This window comes from Rhinolophus sinicus, chromosome 12, assembly GCF_057876585.1.
Source record: "Rhinolophus sinicus isolate RSI-liver-muscle chromosome 12, RSI-T2T, whole genome shotgun sequence".
NCBI lineage: Eukaryota > Metazoa > Chordata > Mammalia > Chiroptera > Rhinolophidae > Rhinolophus > Rhinolophus sinicus.
In genome coordinates, this window is record NC_142512.1 from 28339176 (window position 1) to 28356159 (window position 16984).

The 16984-nt window shown below is 34.1% G+C and overlaps 1 protein-coding gene across 1 annotated transcript in view; it reads right to left on the reverse strand.

Moving 5' to 3' along the window:
- The window catches only part of BRIP1 (BRCA1 interacting DNA helicase 1), a 153051-nt gene that overhangs the window by 25472 nt on the left and 110595 nt on the right, over positions 1-16984 (reverse strand). Inside the window, 2 exon segments of the mRNA XM_019732469.3 lie at positions 13164-13285; positions 14261-14420. Coding sequence (XP_019588028.3) covers positions 13164-13285; positions 14261-14420 — 282 coding nt within the window.

Genomic DNA, 16984 nt, shown 5'->3' on the forward strand with positions numbered 1-16984 from the left:
TAAGCACATTTGTCTAGCAAACACTCAAGAAGAATAGTTTTATCTTTAGCCAAGATACAGGACCTAAAACATAAACATTTATAGCAAACCAAATCTGGAAGACAGAGACTGTGCATTAGAGGCATTTACTGCTCCATATCATCACAGTGTAAACACTTTTATCAGGGTATCACAATATAAATTCCAATGGTTAGAGTTCCAAACTCAGCATAAGATCTTGTATGTGAAATAATTTAGCTAGATAAAAGGAATATAGCTGGTTTTATTTCATCTGGCATATTTTCAAGATTTCTGAAACACCAAGTTAACCAAATATAGTATATATATATATTTTTAAATGGGGAACGATGGGTTTCTGCCAAGAGTTAAGAAGCCAGGCTCCCTTTTAGATTTAAAAAAAAAAAAAAAAAAAAAAAAAAAAAGCACATTAGAAATGGTTTTCAATTGTTACGTACTTTCCTTGTTACGTTAGGAATTGACCATAATAATATACAAATTAAGACATAGTAAAGTAACAGACATAGTAGTAATAATGTAACTTATCTCACATATGCTTTAAGGCTGCTTTGGATAAAACACTGTTTGCAGAGAAATCTATATTAAACTTTGTGTCATAAATTGTCAGTGTTGAAAATAGCCTCAAAATTTCAAACATAAGAACAAAATATATTTCCCTTAAATCAGGCATCTCTTATTCTCAACATATTCAACATATTCAACCTCATCTGGTTATAATAATTTAACTACCATCCAGAATAGTTTATTGGTAATTCAGTAACATTTAAACAACCGTAAATAAATGCTTAGATAATAATGCAAAAACAGCATTAGATCTTAGTTTTTTTAATCACGAAAATAATTTGTCAAGATAAAAACACAGGAAAAAACTAGAAATTAATATTTTTCTATTTAAAGGGAAAAAAGACAGTTAATACTTTAAGACATGCAAGAAACTTTAACTTTAATATGCTTATTCTATAAAGCACTAAGTTAAAAAAAAATTTTTTTAAATAGGCTTTGTGGCAATTTAGTTATGCTAGCCACACTAAAATATTGCCCAGGTCAACCTGAAAATGCTTATATTATCAACTGCAGAAAATGCCATATATATACATATATATTCCCCCCCTGCAAGCCCATTTTAAGGGAAGAAGGTGTAATGGAAAAAGCACATGGCTTGGAGTCAGGGCTTTGACGCTTATTAGTTGTTTGACCTTGGCCAAGTCACAGTACCCTCAATTTAGCTTCCTTTCTCCATTTCCTCCTCTGTAAATGAAAGAAAATTCCTGCCAACCGTAACTAATAGAGTTGGATGAAGAAATAAATGACAATGGGCATGAAACATCGCATCACAGATTAGGGGTATGTGGGCTGGAGAGTCATTACTTATCCCTTATTTTTAAAACCCAGTGTAGGTTGGGGTGGACTTTGCATTTTGTCCTATTACACTGCTGCATGCACATGAAAAAAGCCAGTGGACTAACAGAGACAAGGTAGGCCATCTAGCCAATGGTGGCCGGCCATTTACCTCAGGCTGTTCACTTGAAATTAGGGTTTTCACACTTGAATCAACTCTCTATGAAGGTGTTTAACCTACACTACTCAATATATAGACACATTATTTTAGGTGACTTATAAAAATAAGTTTCTTTGGCTTATGGAATGGCTACTTTTTCATCAAATATCAATGAAAATATGTACATTGGCAGAACATATTAAGAACACTGTTCAGTTTTGAAACATACCTTTTTCTAAGTGACTTATATAATTGATCTTAATTTTTCTGAGAAATTATAACTAACATTAGCATTCTTTAACATCCTTCATAATACTTTTTGATCATTTTGCAACCTAGGAGCTATATCTGAAGCAGAACTATATAAAATATGTTAGTGGTGTAATCTACAGAATGAGTGCATCCTTGGTCCTAAATATTAGTCTAAATATTATTTCATTCATATATCTTACAATCTAGACCTTCCTTTGTTAAAGTCATGAGACTTTAACAAATGAGAGCCAAATAACTACGAATAAACCCTTCGAGCAATAACAGCCAACATAGAGAAATATTATCTTACGTAAGAAAGCAACATGAGGCTGTAAATGGAACTGCAGGCCCTTAAAGAAATGAGCAGGTTATCAAGAGGCTTTGTTAAGGGGAATGAGTAGTGTTGCATTCAGTAAGCGACAGAGACCTGTGCCTACTCCTATATAACCCTGGAGGACGGCAAGATCTCTCACAGAAGAGGCTTGTGGATGCCAGAAGATGCAATACCAAGAACTGTGGCCTTGAGGGGGTTATATAAAAGTTTAGTGGCAATGGCAGGCATACAAAGTAGAAGCTAATCCCAGTGAAGGGAAGCTCAAATTTACATGACTAAATACTATAACATTTAAAAATGAACACGAGCAAGAGAAAGTGTGCATGTAAAAAAAGATTACGTTGAGTATTAGAAAATACTGAAAATATACTTAAAACTTTAAAACCCTGTTTATCACCTCTATAGCCCAACAAATAGATTATGATACTTTGCCATCTAGATTTTTACAAATACATTCAAACTTAATTTTCAAACATAAATACATGTTACTTTCTCCCTTTACAGCATTGCTATTAGGAATGTTTGATTCAGAGCTTCTCAAATGTGCATGTGTGAATGTGGGAATAAAGGATATGGGATCATAACTCTAAAGTCTCATACTTAGGAAGTAATGAAGACTTCTGGTTTCAGGAAGGCAAAAACAAAAACAAGACATTTCTTCCTTCCTTCCCTCTTAAAAACTGCCCCCAATTAAAAGACAAATGAGAAAGAGAAAACATACTCACCATCTTCAATTAAACTAAGCGATACCTACAACCTCAAGACCCAGTAGACGAACATGAAAAGCATATGGACAAATGATAAATGACAAAGGGAGGTGAAAGTTCAAACTGAAGTACCCACGGAGCTACTGATGGAAAAATAAGCCCGTTAGGCCAGTAGGAGTCCAGAAAGGTTCAGGAAATAGATGCACAGGGAAACTGTTGGAGGATGTGTACTACAAAAATGAAACAGTAAACAAGAAGGAGAAGGAAGATCTGAGACCCAAGCAACTTGGGGTTCAATACAGAAGATAGATGAACTAAAATCCTAGGATAATAGCAAAGGGAAACCTCAGGATATTGGCAATTAACTGGGCTTAAAGAGCAACTTAGTGCTGACTGACATAGAAAATCAGGAGACTCCAGAAAGGGAGGTCTTGGGGGGTGGGGCGCACTGATCTATAATCTGACAGTTCTGGTAGGAAAATTGAGAGGCATTGTACAGATTTTTAAAAGGGTGACAGAAGATTTAAAGGTCTTTCAAAAAGAGAAAAAGGGGAGGAAGGTATTAATACCAAGAAAAATTTTAAAAATTCAAGAAAGGAAGGAAATCATTTGACTACAGTGAACAATATTTTCATAGTCATGTTAATGTGAATATTGGTTATGGATTTAATAAAAACTTGTGATGTAACTATATGGGAGGATAAAAGAAGAGAAAGTAAAGTAAGCAAGCTAAATCCTTATTTCATGTAGGAAGTAAATAGTTAATATTTAAAACTGATTAAAGATAAAATATGGAGGTAAAAGTACCAGATGAAATAACTAAAAGAAGTAAAAGTCACTGCCTTTCAGAAGCGGGGGGCTGGGAGTGGGGTAGAAGCCAAGGACTGTTAATATAAGAAGCCATCTACTGTATTTAGTATAAATTAGGCTCTTAGTAAAAGCTTTATTGGACTTTTTTCAACTTGATAAAAATAAATTAAAAATAAATGCAGATTGCTAATTTTAATTCATGACATGCACTTGTATATCTTACTATAAAGCAATGGCGCTCAACCAGAAGATACTGGCAATGTCTGGAGACGTTTTTTTGTTTCCACAACTGGTGGGGGTTGAAGGGTTTGCTACTGGCATCTAAACATCCCACAGTACATCACTCACAACAAAGAATTATTCTGCCTAAAAGGTCATTAGTGCCAAGCTTGAAAACCCATGCTATGAAGTAATTTTAAGCAACAAATCTGGAAATTTTGATGTGATAGGAAAATACACTATGAGTTGTGCAGCTTATTATACTCCCTGGCACATTGGGGCTATTTGTCCCACAGTTAGAAAGCATAAACTGAACTCATTCCCAAGGTATCAAACCTTTAATCTCCGTGAAAAACAAGAAAGACTGATATTGTAAACACTGAACAGTGATGTCTACTATGGCTTATGTTATCTGAGACAAGGTTTTATAGCTGGAAAAAAATCAAATCACTTGAAGTCCATCTGCATATCTGTACCCTGCAGGCTTTAGGGGGATCTAAGTAAATACATTAAAATCCACTATCAACCAAAATTCTACTCTGAAGAGAAAAAAAAAGTTATTTTCAGAGTAGTTAAAAAACAATTCCACCGCTTCCCCTGAATTAGTGCTGCTGATTATGCTCCGTGCCAGCAGAAATAGTTAAGTGTCAATCAACCTTACAATCCCCAGGGTGATAATTTCACTTTTAAAGCCTTCCAAAGGGTTTAACTTGTAGCTATATTCAGACATGGCTTTTTTCCTAAGGAAATACAATGGCTTGATTATTAGGAGAAAAAGAAAGAAAAAGGCTATCAACCAAACTTGCTTAAAATTTTGTGATTTTAAATGTTTCCTCCCCGGATCCCAAAATATTCCTTTAAGAAATGTGGAGAAAATGTTTTTGTTAATTTTTAAATTAAAGATACTTCAGCCATTCATCCATGTATTCTGTGTTGTTATATTTGTTTGTTTTTCAGGAGGGATGGGAACCAAAGGGTTTGGTTATTCTCATTTTTCACTGTCCAAGGAAAATCACAAATTGTCAACCTAGATGGCATACTTAGATTTAAATTAGGCTTTAATTTGGAATTTCAAGATACACTTAGAACCCACTTTAACAATACTTTTATCTTAAAAAAAATAAAAAGCTGGGAAGAAAGGTTTAAGTAATTGAAGATAAACTCATTCTAGACCTTTAGAGGTGACAGGTTTTTCTTCCATATCTGTGATCTGGCTAAGTGTTTCCAACAATTCCAACAGCTAGTTGCTGGATTCCTAAATGTTAGTTTAGTATTATGGCTCTTTAAGTTTATATACACAGCCGTTTCCCCTGGGTAACCGCATGTTATTGTCCAGGCTAGGTCCAGGTGGGTTCCTGTATCAGACGCTACAGTATAATAAGAACTCCATTACACTCTGACCTCATGCTCTATTCCTGGATCTAATTTCCCATAACTTAGAATAAATTCTTAAATACTTAAAGTGGCATACAGAGGCCTAAATGATTTGACTCCTTAATACCTTTCTCAGTCTTTATTCACATGCCATTCTCCCCAAATCACTTACTACCTCAGCATCTTTCAATTCTTGGAAACTGCTATCCTTTTTTACATGTTAGGGTCTTGGCGTATACTGTTCTTTTTGCTGAGAATACTCTTATTCATTCTTTGCACCTACATACCTCCTAGCCTTCTTTCCTGTGTCAGCTTAGATATCACTTCCTCGGGAAGTCTTTCTTTACCTCCAAAACCAGGTCAGGATCCTCTTATACATTCTCATAGTTCCTGTGACTTTTTCTTACAGTCTTCGTCGCAACTGTAAGTAATTGTTTCTTTATTACTTTAATGTCAATATTCCTCACTAGACTGTAAACTCCATGAGACAAGGGGCTAAAATCTGTGTAGTGTTTCACTGTGTCATCAGTCTATTAAGTAATTGGTACTCTAGTCAGATATTCAAAACATGGTTGTTTCATTATTCTGAATAGTCTTAATAATCTGAGCAGTCTTGTAATCTGGCCTTTGATGAGGCCATTCCACTTTACCAAACGTTTGTATGCTTGAATCTCAATATAGACAAGATTCAAATCTCATCTTTCTGGCCCTACCATCTATTTTAGGCAAATCAGTCAAAGTAAATGGATATTTGGATGGAAAGCGAAAGGTGTTGCTCAGCTTCACTTTCCCTAAGCATCTGGACACCCAGATCCTATCCCATCAAAATATCCAGTTACATGTTCGGGTCTTTACTAAATTATAGACATCACTACTAGAGAGATAGCATCTTGCTCATTTCTTCATCTACTATATTTAGTACAAATTAGGTTCTTAGTAAAAGATTGTTAAATGAATGCTAAAACACTCAAAATCAACACAATTATGAAAGTGGTTCAAAAGAAACACGTGAATTTACTCAAAATTATTAAGAAAGGCTTTGTTTCTGAAATCATGTTTGTTTTGATATACTATAGCCCCTTACATTCCTGCCTTCATTCATCTACTCATGAATATTCACACTGCTGTCAAAACAACAAGAAAAATGAAGGAACAACACCGTTCTCTTTAAAAAGAAATGTCAGATTTAAGAATTCTAATACTGCCATCATTTAATAATATTTTGACAGTTGAAAGCACTGGTTTAATGTGCACTCTACCAATGCTGTTATCCTTTGGGATAAGCAAAGGATTACAGCCTTTTCCCGAGATTTCTAAAAATCCAAGAACACATGAAGCCTATAAATTTATATGTGTTTGTTACAAAGCCAATAACTAATTTTAAAAAACCTAAAATAAATGCCTATATTTTTCTATCATGAAAGTAATTTTTCAAAACTGATTAAAATAATTCCCTCAAATATTTCAGTACCTTCAGAACTAAATTACTTAAAAAAGAATTCATAATGGTTATTATAAGCCAATACTAAGATAACTAATCAGATAACTATATGGATTTAAAACAATTTTTAGATGAAGTCTATTTTGGTAACTCAACATAGTGTAATACTAAAGAAAAACAACATACAAATATAAATTTTATTATCTTAATAAATTATTTTAATCATTGTAAGTGCACTTCTGATATTGAATAGTACCATAAAATTTTATTAACCCAATTATAAAAATCTAACATACCACTTGAACAGTTTTAAAGTATAAAACTTTTTAGGCACATGCCATAGTTTTATGAAGTTTTTCTCAGAGGAATAAAAGCACAATATCTATGAAGGGGAATATTTCTATGTACTCCTAAACCATGCTAAGGAATACAAATAAAATGCACTTTTAAAATCTAAGTATTGTACTTTATAATGCCTCAGAAATGATGACCATGCTACCAATTTGAGAAGTGGATGCTTGAATTATAAAGCTGAAGGCTTTTGCAGTTTTCAGATCATATTAATTGGCCAAAGGATTTGCTTTAGATATCCATTAAAAGGGCAGCCTTGTTATACTGTGACTTAATTGCAATAAAAGAAAACAACTTTTCTTTTAGTTATATTTTTCCACCAGCATCTGATCATATAAAGGCCTTGGTTCACTCTTCTGCCCCTCAAATACTTTGGTTTAGTGCAAGGAAAGCTCTTTTTTTAACTATTATACAATTAAGTTATGTCCTTATAGAATGATCAGAAGCATCTGGAAAAGGTAGAAGTGAAAAAAATCCTCACTGGGAAAGTCAGCTTAATGCTTGCCCTTCAAAGTGGCCCATTATCAACATTTCATAGTGGGTTTCTTTATTTTCAAGTCCCTGAGGTATGTGCAATAAATTATGACTTGAACTAAACAAGTCACACTTGGCTCCGAAATGAAATTTTCCTACCTCTACTTTCTAGTCCCCAAGGTGGGAAGAGGAAATCCTGGTCACAGCCAAAGAAGTCATATTTTTGGCTCTAACATACATTTTCCTGCTTCTCTAAAAACCAAACTCTGCAATTGAGACTACAAAAGTCTTAAGCTAGTATTTTAAACTGTATTTTAATTTTTACTTCCCTAATATGTGTCTCAAATTTAAGAAAAAATTTTAGTATCATGAAATTAATGTCACTGCCCTCTTTTTCCCACTCAAATCACTTTTCTGACTCAGACACCAATCTTAACCTTTTAAATATGAATTCAAATGAAACAGAGACAATAATGCAGAATTAGATTGTTTCATTTCCCTAAACTAGAATATTTAAGGTTTTCATTTATAAATAACTTCTACTTATTCTTGCATGATAGACTGAGTATTAACATAAAAGAAAACTATAAAGTCCTAATTTGTGGTCCAGTAATTTGAAGAACTGTGTTAGTTCTGGAAGAGCCATTTATGGAAATCATTTAGTTCATCATATCATGTTACAGAATACGAGACTATGGCAGATAAATCCTAAGGTGAAAACCCTAAGGTGACTCCCAGTGAGTCGTGTCTTGTATAGTCCTCTTCCCTTGAGTGAGTGCAGAATCTGTGACTTGCCAATAGGATACAGCAAGGGTGATGGATAGTCACTCCCTTGGTTAGGTTATATTATAAGGCGAAGGTGTGGGGAAGTTACTCCTGTGATTAAATTATATTCCATTTTGGCAGGCTGAATCTAGAGAGTACCTTGTTGGCCTTAAAGAAATAAACTGCAATGCTGTGAGAGGGTCTGCAAAAAAGGTCCTATGGCAAGAAACCCTGAGTAGCCTTTAGAAGTTAAGAGCAGCTCCTGGCTGAATCAGTCCTACCACCATAAGGAACTAACTAAGTCTGCCAACATCCTGAATGAGTTTGGAAACAGACCCCAAGATCCAGATGAGAACACAGCCCAACCAACACCTTGACTGCAGCCTTGTGAACCTCTGAGGATAGGACCCAGCTAAGCCATGCCCAGAATACTGACCCTGGAAACTGTGACATAAGAACTGAGTGTTGTTTTAAGCCAATTCGTTTGTGGTCATTTGTAATACAGCAATAGTATACTAAATTGAGAGACAGCCAGTATAATCAATATTATGTTCCACTTATTATGTTCTACCATGTATATATAGAGTGTAAAATGCTACTGGAATTAAACATTCCCTTCTACAACTCCTGTAACGATTTATGATTGTAACAAGGTACTGTATTTCCTCATTATAAGTCATATTAATGTGTACTTCTGTTCTTCTCATTATCATCTAATAATGATTACTACCATTATCATGCCTCAATTAAAGTGTCTAGGTATGAAGATTTGTTGCTTTTTAACAATATCAAGTAAAACGAACAACAAAACCAAATATTATATTAATAACATATTAAATATAAATATATTAAACGTATACTTAACTTTTGATTTAATTAACATATTAAATATATTTAATACTTAAATATAATATATTTAAATATAAGTATAAATATTTGAGACTTAAATAATAAACTTATATTTAATCATTAATTAAACCAACATTTATTGAACACTCACTATATTCCAAGGCAATATTTTAATTAAGAAATTGTCCAAACTTCAGGGTACACCATCTGACACATTATAAAACAGATTTGTAAACATTTAAAATATAATATAATTAATATAATGAAGGCAGTGTAGTATGTGCTTCAGGAAGTAATAAAAGACACTGGTAAAGATAAGTATGTAGGTAAATATAAAAGCTAGTATTTTTGGTTTGTAATTGCTCCTTTTTTCTTATATAATTTAAAAGGCAAATGCATAAAACAATTAATTATAATAATGAGCACGTAATGTATGAAGATACAATCTATGACAATAACAATATACAATGAAAGAAACAGAGATTAAGATATTACTTGTAATCCCTAAGGTAATACTAAGGAAATAATAAATATATACAAAAAGAAAGAAGGGACTCAAAATAGTACACAACAAAAATCAACTAAATACAAAAGAAGGGCAATAATGAAGGAATTGAGAAATAAAAAGCACATAAGACATGCAGGAAACAAATAGCTAAATTGTAGAAGTAGGTCCTTCCTCACCAGTAGTTACCTAAATGTAAATGGATTACATTTTCCAATTGAAAGGCAGAGATTGGCAGAATAAATTATAAAAACACGACACAACTAAGTGCTGTCTACAAGAATTTGAAGGAATAAGGAAGTTAGACCTTTATCTTACATCATATGCAAAAGTTTATTCAAAATGGATCAAATATGTAAATTTAAGAGCTAAAACTATGAAACTCTTCGAAGAAAACATTAGGGGCCAATTTGTATGACCTTGAATTTGGCAGTGGTTTTCTAAATGACACCAAAAGCAAGGACAACAGAAAAATAAAATGAAGTTCCTTAAAATTTTCAAAACTTTGTTTCTTTTATATCCCATAGAAGTGTACAAATAAATATTTTCAATAACTTGTTGATCATTTATGAATTTTAAGAAACCATTCATAATGATCCTCTGATTTATTTCAGATATTCAGATATTTCAGGTATTGACTGCTATATTCTCGTCATTTTGAAATGATAAAAGGCCTTCTTAATGATTAGAAAAATTGCACACCTACACTGTTAAAGCTTATAAACATCAGTCTTTTAAACGGATGCCTTACAAAATATGGATGCCTTTAGTTATGAAAAAAATGCCAGGACTCCTTTTTGAAGTCTTAATTTTAAATCCTTTGCCATGTGTTGTAGAAAATACCCATGACTACTCGATGCTCCTGACTTTGGACTTGGGCACATGACATGCTTTGGGTAAAAGGTTAGTAGAAGAGAGATAAGTGGGTGTTTGAAAGTGCTTGTACAGTCAAGCCTGCTCTCTTGCATCTCTACCATTGCAATGATAGCAAGTTTTGGCTAGTCTGTCGGTCCACGAAGGATGAGATATACATGTGGAGCAGAGCTGACCCAGTTGAGCTCAACATACAATGCTCAAACCATAGCAGTGAATAAGCCCACCTTAAATTAGCTGAGCTGCCAAGCCAAGCCCAGCCTAGATCATCTACTGCCCAACAACCTGTAATGAATGACTGTTGTTTTAAATTTTAGAATTGTTTGTTACACAGGAAGAACGGATCCAGACATACAGCAACAAAAAATACATTTCCCTTACATTTAGTTTTGCCAGTAAAGAATTTCTCTCTTTATCTGTCCCTTGTCCCTGCAACTTGGTCTACTCTTGGGTCTATCCTACTTGGCCCTTTCAGAAACCACTCGGGATACTCGGCAAACTAGGAAAACTTTAGAACCACCATCCTCCTCCCCACCCAGACCTCACTGAGTCTTCTGTTATCTTGTTGTTTTACACAACAAGAGCCATTGGGATTCAGACAAGCAGAAATGCGACAAGCAGGAACTTTACTGAGGAATGTCAGAGCAGGCTTACCAGGTCTTTTTTGCATGACAGGCTGAGATTCTGTCTGGGAAGAACGTACCCTGAGGAAATGAAGCATCAGGAACCCAAGATCGGCATAATAACAATGCCCGAATCACAGTTGTTGGGAGTGAGGGTAACAAAAATAGAAGGTAAATCTAATTTTTTCTTCACAAGTAACATTTTATTTAATTTTACGAATTTTCAAAGAATAACATAAACACCTGTATTCTCACCATATTTTCTTGAAGCTTGTTTTTTTTTTTTACTAAAACAAACAAGCAAACATAGAAAAAGTCCCTTTGGTAACCACTCTCAATATCATTCCTTTATCTTCTCCTCAGACATAATCACTATTACGAGTTTGATGTGAATCCTTTCGGGTCTTGATACTTAGTATTTAGTACAACCTAATATTAGCCATAAAATTATCTTCTTTTCTGGCTCTCAAGACTCATATATAGGTCCAAAGAAGAGAGAGGATACAAGCAAAAATGGAAAGAGCTAGTTTTAGGGGGAAAAGAACCAGATTTAAGACCTTGGACGAACATGTCATAGAAAAAAGGGAAAAGGCATTCTTTCCACTTCAACAAAGCAGCATTAGTGTGATAATATAGGGCCAAGGTAAAATGATAAGACATTAAAAAGAGACAGTACCACTGCCACCAGCGGTAACTCAGCAGCACTCAGCTTCAGTGGACTGTAGCACTAATGCTGTTGATGTTGAACACGACAGTTGTCTTGAGTGGATGTCAACTGTTCCCTCAGTAGCAGTCTGAGGCATATCGGCCATTTTAGAACAGGAGCCCCAGGCATGGTCACTCTCAATGTAGCAAAGGTGGCTGGAGAAAGGTAATGGAAGCCACCCAAGTTAATGTAGGCTGAGAGGACTAGATACTCCTTAAGGATTTTCAGATATTTTGAGGAGGTACAGAGGTTAGGGAAGAGTAGGAACTTACCAGAGATATACTGCTTATTACTGTTAATATTATATAAACTCAGTGTCTAGTAAAATCTCAACAATAACAAAAGCTTACATCTGGAAGTTTTAAAGGAGATAACCGATTGGGTAAAGAATTCCTGCTTTGCTATGAAACCCTACAGGTTGTGCCCCAGGAAGAGGGATATGAGTTATGCTCAATGCAGTCAGCTCAGTGGTCAGAAAAACCTTAATTCTTGGGCTCAGATTGCTAGCATCTTCCAATGCCTGTAGGACGTAAAGGAAAATCCTTCCCATGGAAGATAACACCACCTTAAGCTTCAAATTATTGCTACAAATAGTTTTTCAAATATAATGTTTAGCAAACAATCAGTGATAATGAAGCAAAACTCCTGTTTCTGGCCAAGACCAGAATAACTGGTTTAGGGATATCCGTCCTACTGTAAATAACTATAAAACTGGACACAATAGATAAAGGGACTGCTTTCAGGGAGTAGACACAAGGCACCACAAGACTAATCTTGGAGATAAGAGAAATCCATTAGGTGAACTCCATGATTCTCAGCTCTCTTCCTGGGTATAATTTCCTGACAACAGCACAGAACACTGAAGTACACGCAGAATATGGTGGTCCTGCTGAACTGAGGTGGAAGAGATCAGAATTTGGAGCAGCTAAAATCACTGCAATCTGTAGGGCAGGGCACGGCACGGCATTCGAGAGAAGGGAGCTAGTTAGGAAAAGGGCCCTAGAAAGGGGGAACCCATGTGAGTCTGTGGCTAAGAGCTTGATAAAATACAAATTGCTGGGCTCTACCTCCAGAGTGTCTGATTCAGTAGGTCTGGATGGAGCCTGAAAACATGTATTTCTATTAAGTTCCTAGGTGATAACGATGCTCCTCACCTGGGACCACACTTTGAAAATCACTCTTGTTGAACAAAAGACAGCACAAGTTAAAAATAAAATAAACCAGTATCTACTAAACCTTTTTCACTCATTCTGAATCACCAAAGCATTACAATAAAATGTCTGAGGATACACGAAAAACATTTAATTGACACAAAATCAACAACTTCTATGATAAATAAAATTTCTTAAGGCTTTAAGGCCTACCTGCAGATCTTTCACATTGGGAAAAGGAATTCCTATTGTTATGACAGCACGGGCATTGTCATCTGAGAAATCCAGACCCTCACTCACTTTACCACGACAAACTGCTACCAGCAGGGCTCCATCTTAAGCACAAAAAAATAAATATTTTTAAAAGCACACCCAAAATTGACTATTCTTGTCATTTTGAAGAGATCTGATTATTAAGTAATCATAGTAGCAAACTTAAAAGAATTCAAATAAAAAAACTATTATGAGGTAAAGCTTAAAAAATTCAATGTCTTTAAATAAACAAGGAAAACAAAATTAACATTTAAGTACAATATGGTAGCAAACCAATTTACAAACTGTATCTCCCAGAAACTTACACACTAAAACGACATCAGAGTAGTAACTTGCACATGAACTGAACACTTGGGACTCAACTGTTTTAAATTGAAAGACTTGAAATTGCAATCATTACTATTACCACCATCATGTAAAGTTCTCAGAATGATTTAAATAACACTTAATTTGTACTATATACCATATTGAATCAATATTATATTGAAGAGATTGTAAAACATACAGAGAACTCTTAGGATATTGATAATTATGTTATAGTATCTTACCATCTTGCATTGTTCATAAATTATTACTGTTAGTCCTTTCTATCAACCTCTTTATGGACATTCTCTTACTTTGATATTGAGTCTTCAGTTATGTTTTGAAAACTCAAGTTTATCTTATGTAATAGAACATAAACACAAAGTCTTATTTGCATCAAAACGTAGGGCTCATTTGGTTAGTAAGGAAGATATTTACACATGAGCTACCTACTGTCCTTCACAAAACATTTTAGGTAGGGTAGGAAAGACTATGGAATAATACCTGAATGCATGCTGTTTCATTTAGCATTCCCAAGTGAAAATATTCATAGGAGAATAACTCCAAATGAAGAATTTCTTTAACTTATTTTCTTTTCACTCAGGAGTATAAAATATAATTTTTCTCTTAAGTGCAATTCATTAAAAAGATAACACAAAGTTCTAACAGCACCAACTTCTTACTTCATAGTAAAAAATACTTTTTTCATTAACCATCTAACAATTTCCAATTACCTTTCTCTCCTTTGGACTTGATCGCATCATAGTATACCTGAAGTAATTCATCAAAATCAGTTTTCTCTCCTCCCTGTGGTTCTACAATGACTGTCTTCACCAACTCCAGATTATGCCATAAACCAGTGTTGAGCCAACGTTCTTTTAACTTTTCTAATAACTAAAAAGAAGAAAAAAAAGAATTTTTTGTGTGTCCAACTGAACAAACTTATCTTGGTTTGTTTAATGCCAATGTGGCTACATATGACTATGGCAAGCGTATTAACATTTCTGTGTTTTACTTTTCTCATCTATAAAATGAGGGGAAAAAATAATATGTCATAGAGTTGTTACTGGGTAAATTTACTAACTGATTTAGATGGCTTTGAAAGATGCCTGGCACGTAGTAAGAGCACCATAAATATTAGCTGCTACTACTACTGTTATCATTACTATTACTACTAATACTACTGTTACAGCTGCTGCTAATACTTCTATTATTGCTATCTTGGTAATTTTAAAAGCAGAAAAAATTACTCCTCTCATAGTTGACAAATTTTACATTATTTCTTTAAACCTAAGGTGAAGTTCCTTAATATTCTTAACAAAAGACTCTTTAAATGAAGATTCTTTAAGATCATTTTACCTAATCCATACGCAGCTAAGCTATTTGATAATTGATATTTTAAAAACTGAATCGAGTAAATATATAAACAGAGACTCAGGTAGTCAACAAGTAGAAAATACACAGACACAAACGGAATATTTACAAAACTAACCATATGATAGATTACAAAAGGACTTTTGACAAAATTCAAAGAATCTTTATCAGATTAACCACATATTCTAATAATGCAACTTTGAATAAAATACAAAGTTAGTGGGAAACAGAAAGACATACAAGCCCAACACTAAAGATTACATTCTTAAATAACATAGGAGTTATTTGTCCATTATATCACAATAAAGCTGGGGGAGGAGGCAGAACAACAAAAAAGAACATATGGTTTAGAGGAAAACAAAGAATTCATGAAATTTTTCGATATAAATGATAAGAAAAGCACCCACAATTCTAAACATGTGGGAGGCAGTAAAGGTAATATCTGGAAATATACTGATATTAATAGTTTGAAATGTATTTATTTTAAAAAATTGAGACTAACTGAACTAAGCATTTTTTAAAACAAGCTAAAAAAATTAAAACAGTAAATGCAAAGAATGTATAAGTTAAGAATAAACATAAGAGGTCAAATAAATGAGAGACAAAAGCCAGTAGCACAAATTATTATGATGTAAGTTGAACTGTTTTACCCATTTGTTCTATATAGAGTTCTATGCAATGTAGACCAATTATAATGAAGGCAAGCACCAAGAAATTACTCCAAATTCTCTAGAAAACAGAAACTAATTTTTATAAAATGGTTTATTTCCTCAGAATTTTACCCTTATCTATTTTCAGAAATAAATATGTAACATATAATAATATAAGTGCTTTTATAAAAGAGGTCCCACAGAGCTCCGTTGCTCTGTCCACCACGTGAGGACACAGCAAGAAGATGCTGGCTACCAATGAGAAGAGGGCCCTCATCCAACCATGTTCGCACCCTGATCTCAAGACTTCTAGCCTCCAGAGCGGTGAAAAGTAAATTTTTGTTGTTTATAAGCTACCATATCTGTGGTATTTTGTTATAGTAGCTGGAACAAACTAAAAAACCACTAATTAGTAAAATAGTTCATTGCATATTATACCGTGATCAGGGTACCCTGATCAATAAAAATAAAAATTCCCTGTAACACCATGTTATTAGGCAAAAAAATGTAGGGCTATCACTAATCTAAAAGTCTTTTTTTTTTTTTTAATTAGTTTCAGACGCACAAGACAAAGTAATACTTAGACATTTATCTTTTATATCCCTCACACTGTGTGAACCCCCCTCGCCCCATCCACTATCCCTCTGAAATCGCACAGAGCCATTACATTTCCACTGTCTCTATTCCTAATGCTGTACTCCACCTCTTGTAAGTACATACATATACATACATATATTAAGTATGTGTGTGTGTGTGTGTGTGTGTGTGTGTGTGTGTGTGTATTGGGTAAATTTACTAACTGATTTAGATGGCTTTGAAAGATGCCTGGCATGTCGTAAGAGCACCATAAATATTAGCTGCTACTACTACTGTTATCATTACTATTACTACTAATACTACTGTTACAGCTGCTGCTAATACTTCTATTATTGCTATCTTGGTAATTTTAAAAGCAGAAAAAATTACTCCTCTCATAGTTGACAAATTTTACGTTATTTCTTTAAACCTAAGGTGAAGTTCCTTAATATTCTTAACAAAAGACTCTTTAAATGAAGATTCTTTAAGATCATTTTACCTAATCCATACGCAGCTAAGCTATTTGATAATTGATATTTTAAAAACTGAATCGAGTAAATATATAAACAGAGACTCAGGTAGTCAACACAAACTTGTAGTTGACATTCATTATTGTTCAGCTTCAGCTTCAGGTGTACAATGCAGTGATCAGGCATCTACATCATCCCTGAGGTGGTCTCCCTAATGAGACAAGTGTCATCAGATACCCTACAAAATCTTTACAACATTATTGATTACATTCCCCAAATTAATTTTCAAAACCCCATGGCCATCTTGTGGTTACTGACTGTTTTCTAATCCCCTCACCTTCCCCCTTATCCCCACCCCCCCATCTAGCAACCCTCAGTTTTTCCTCTA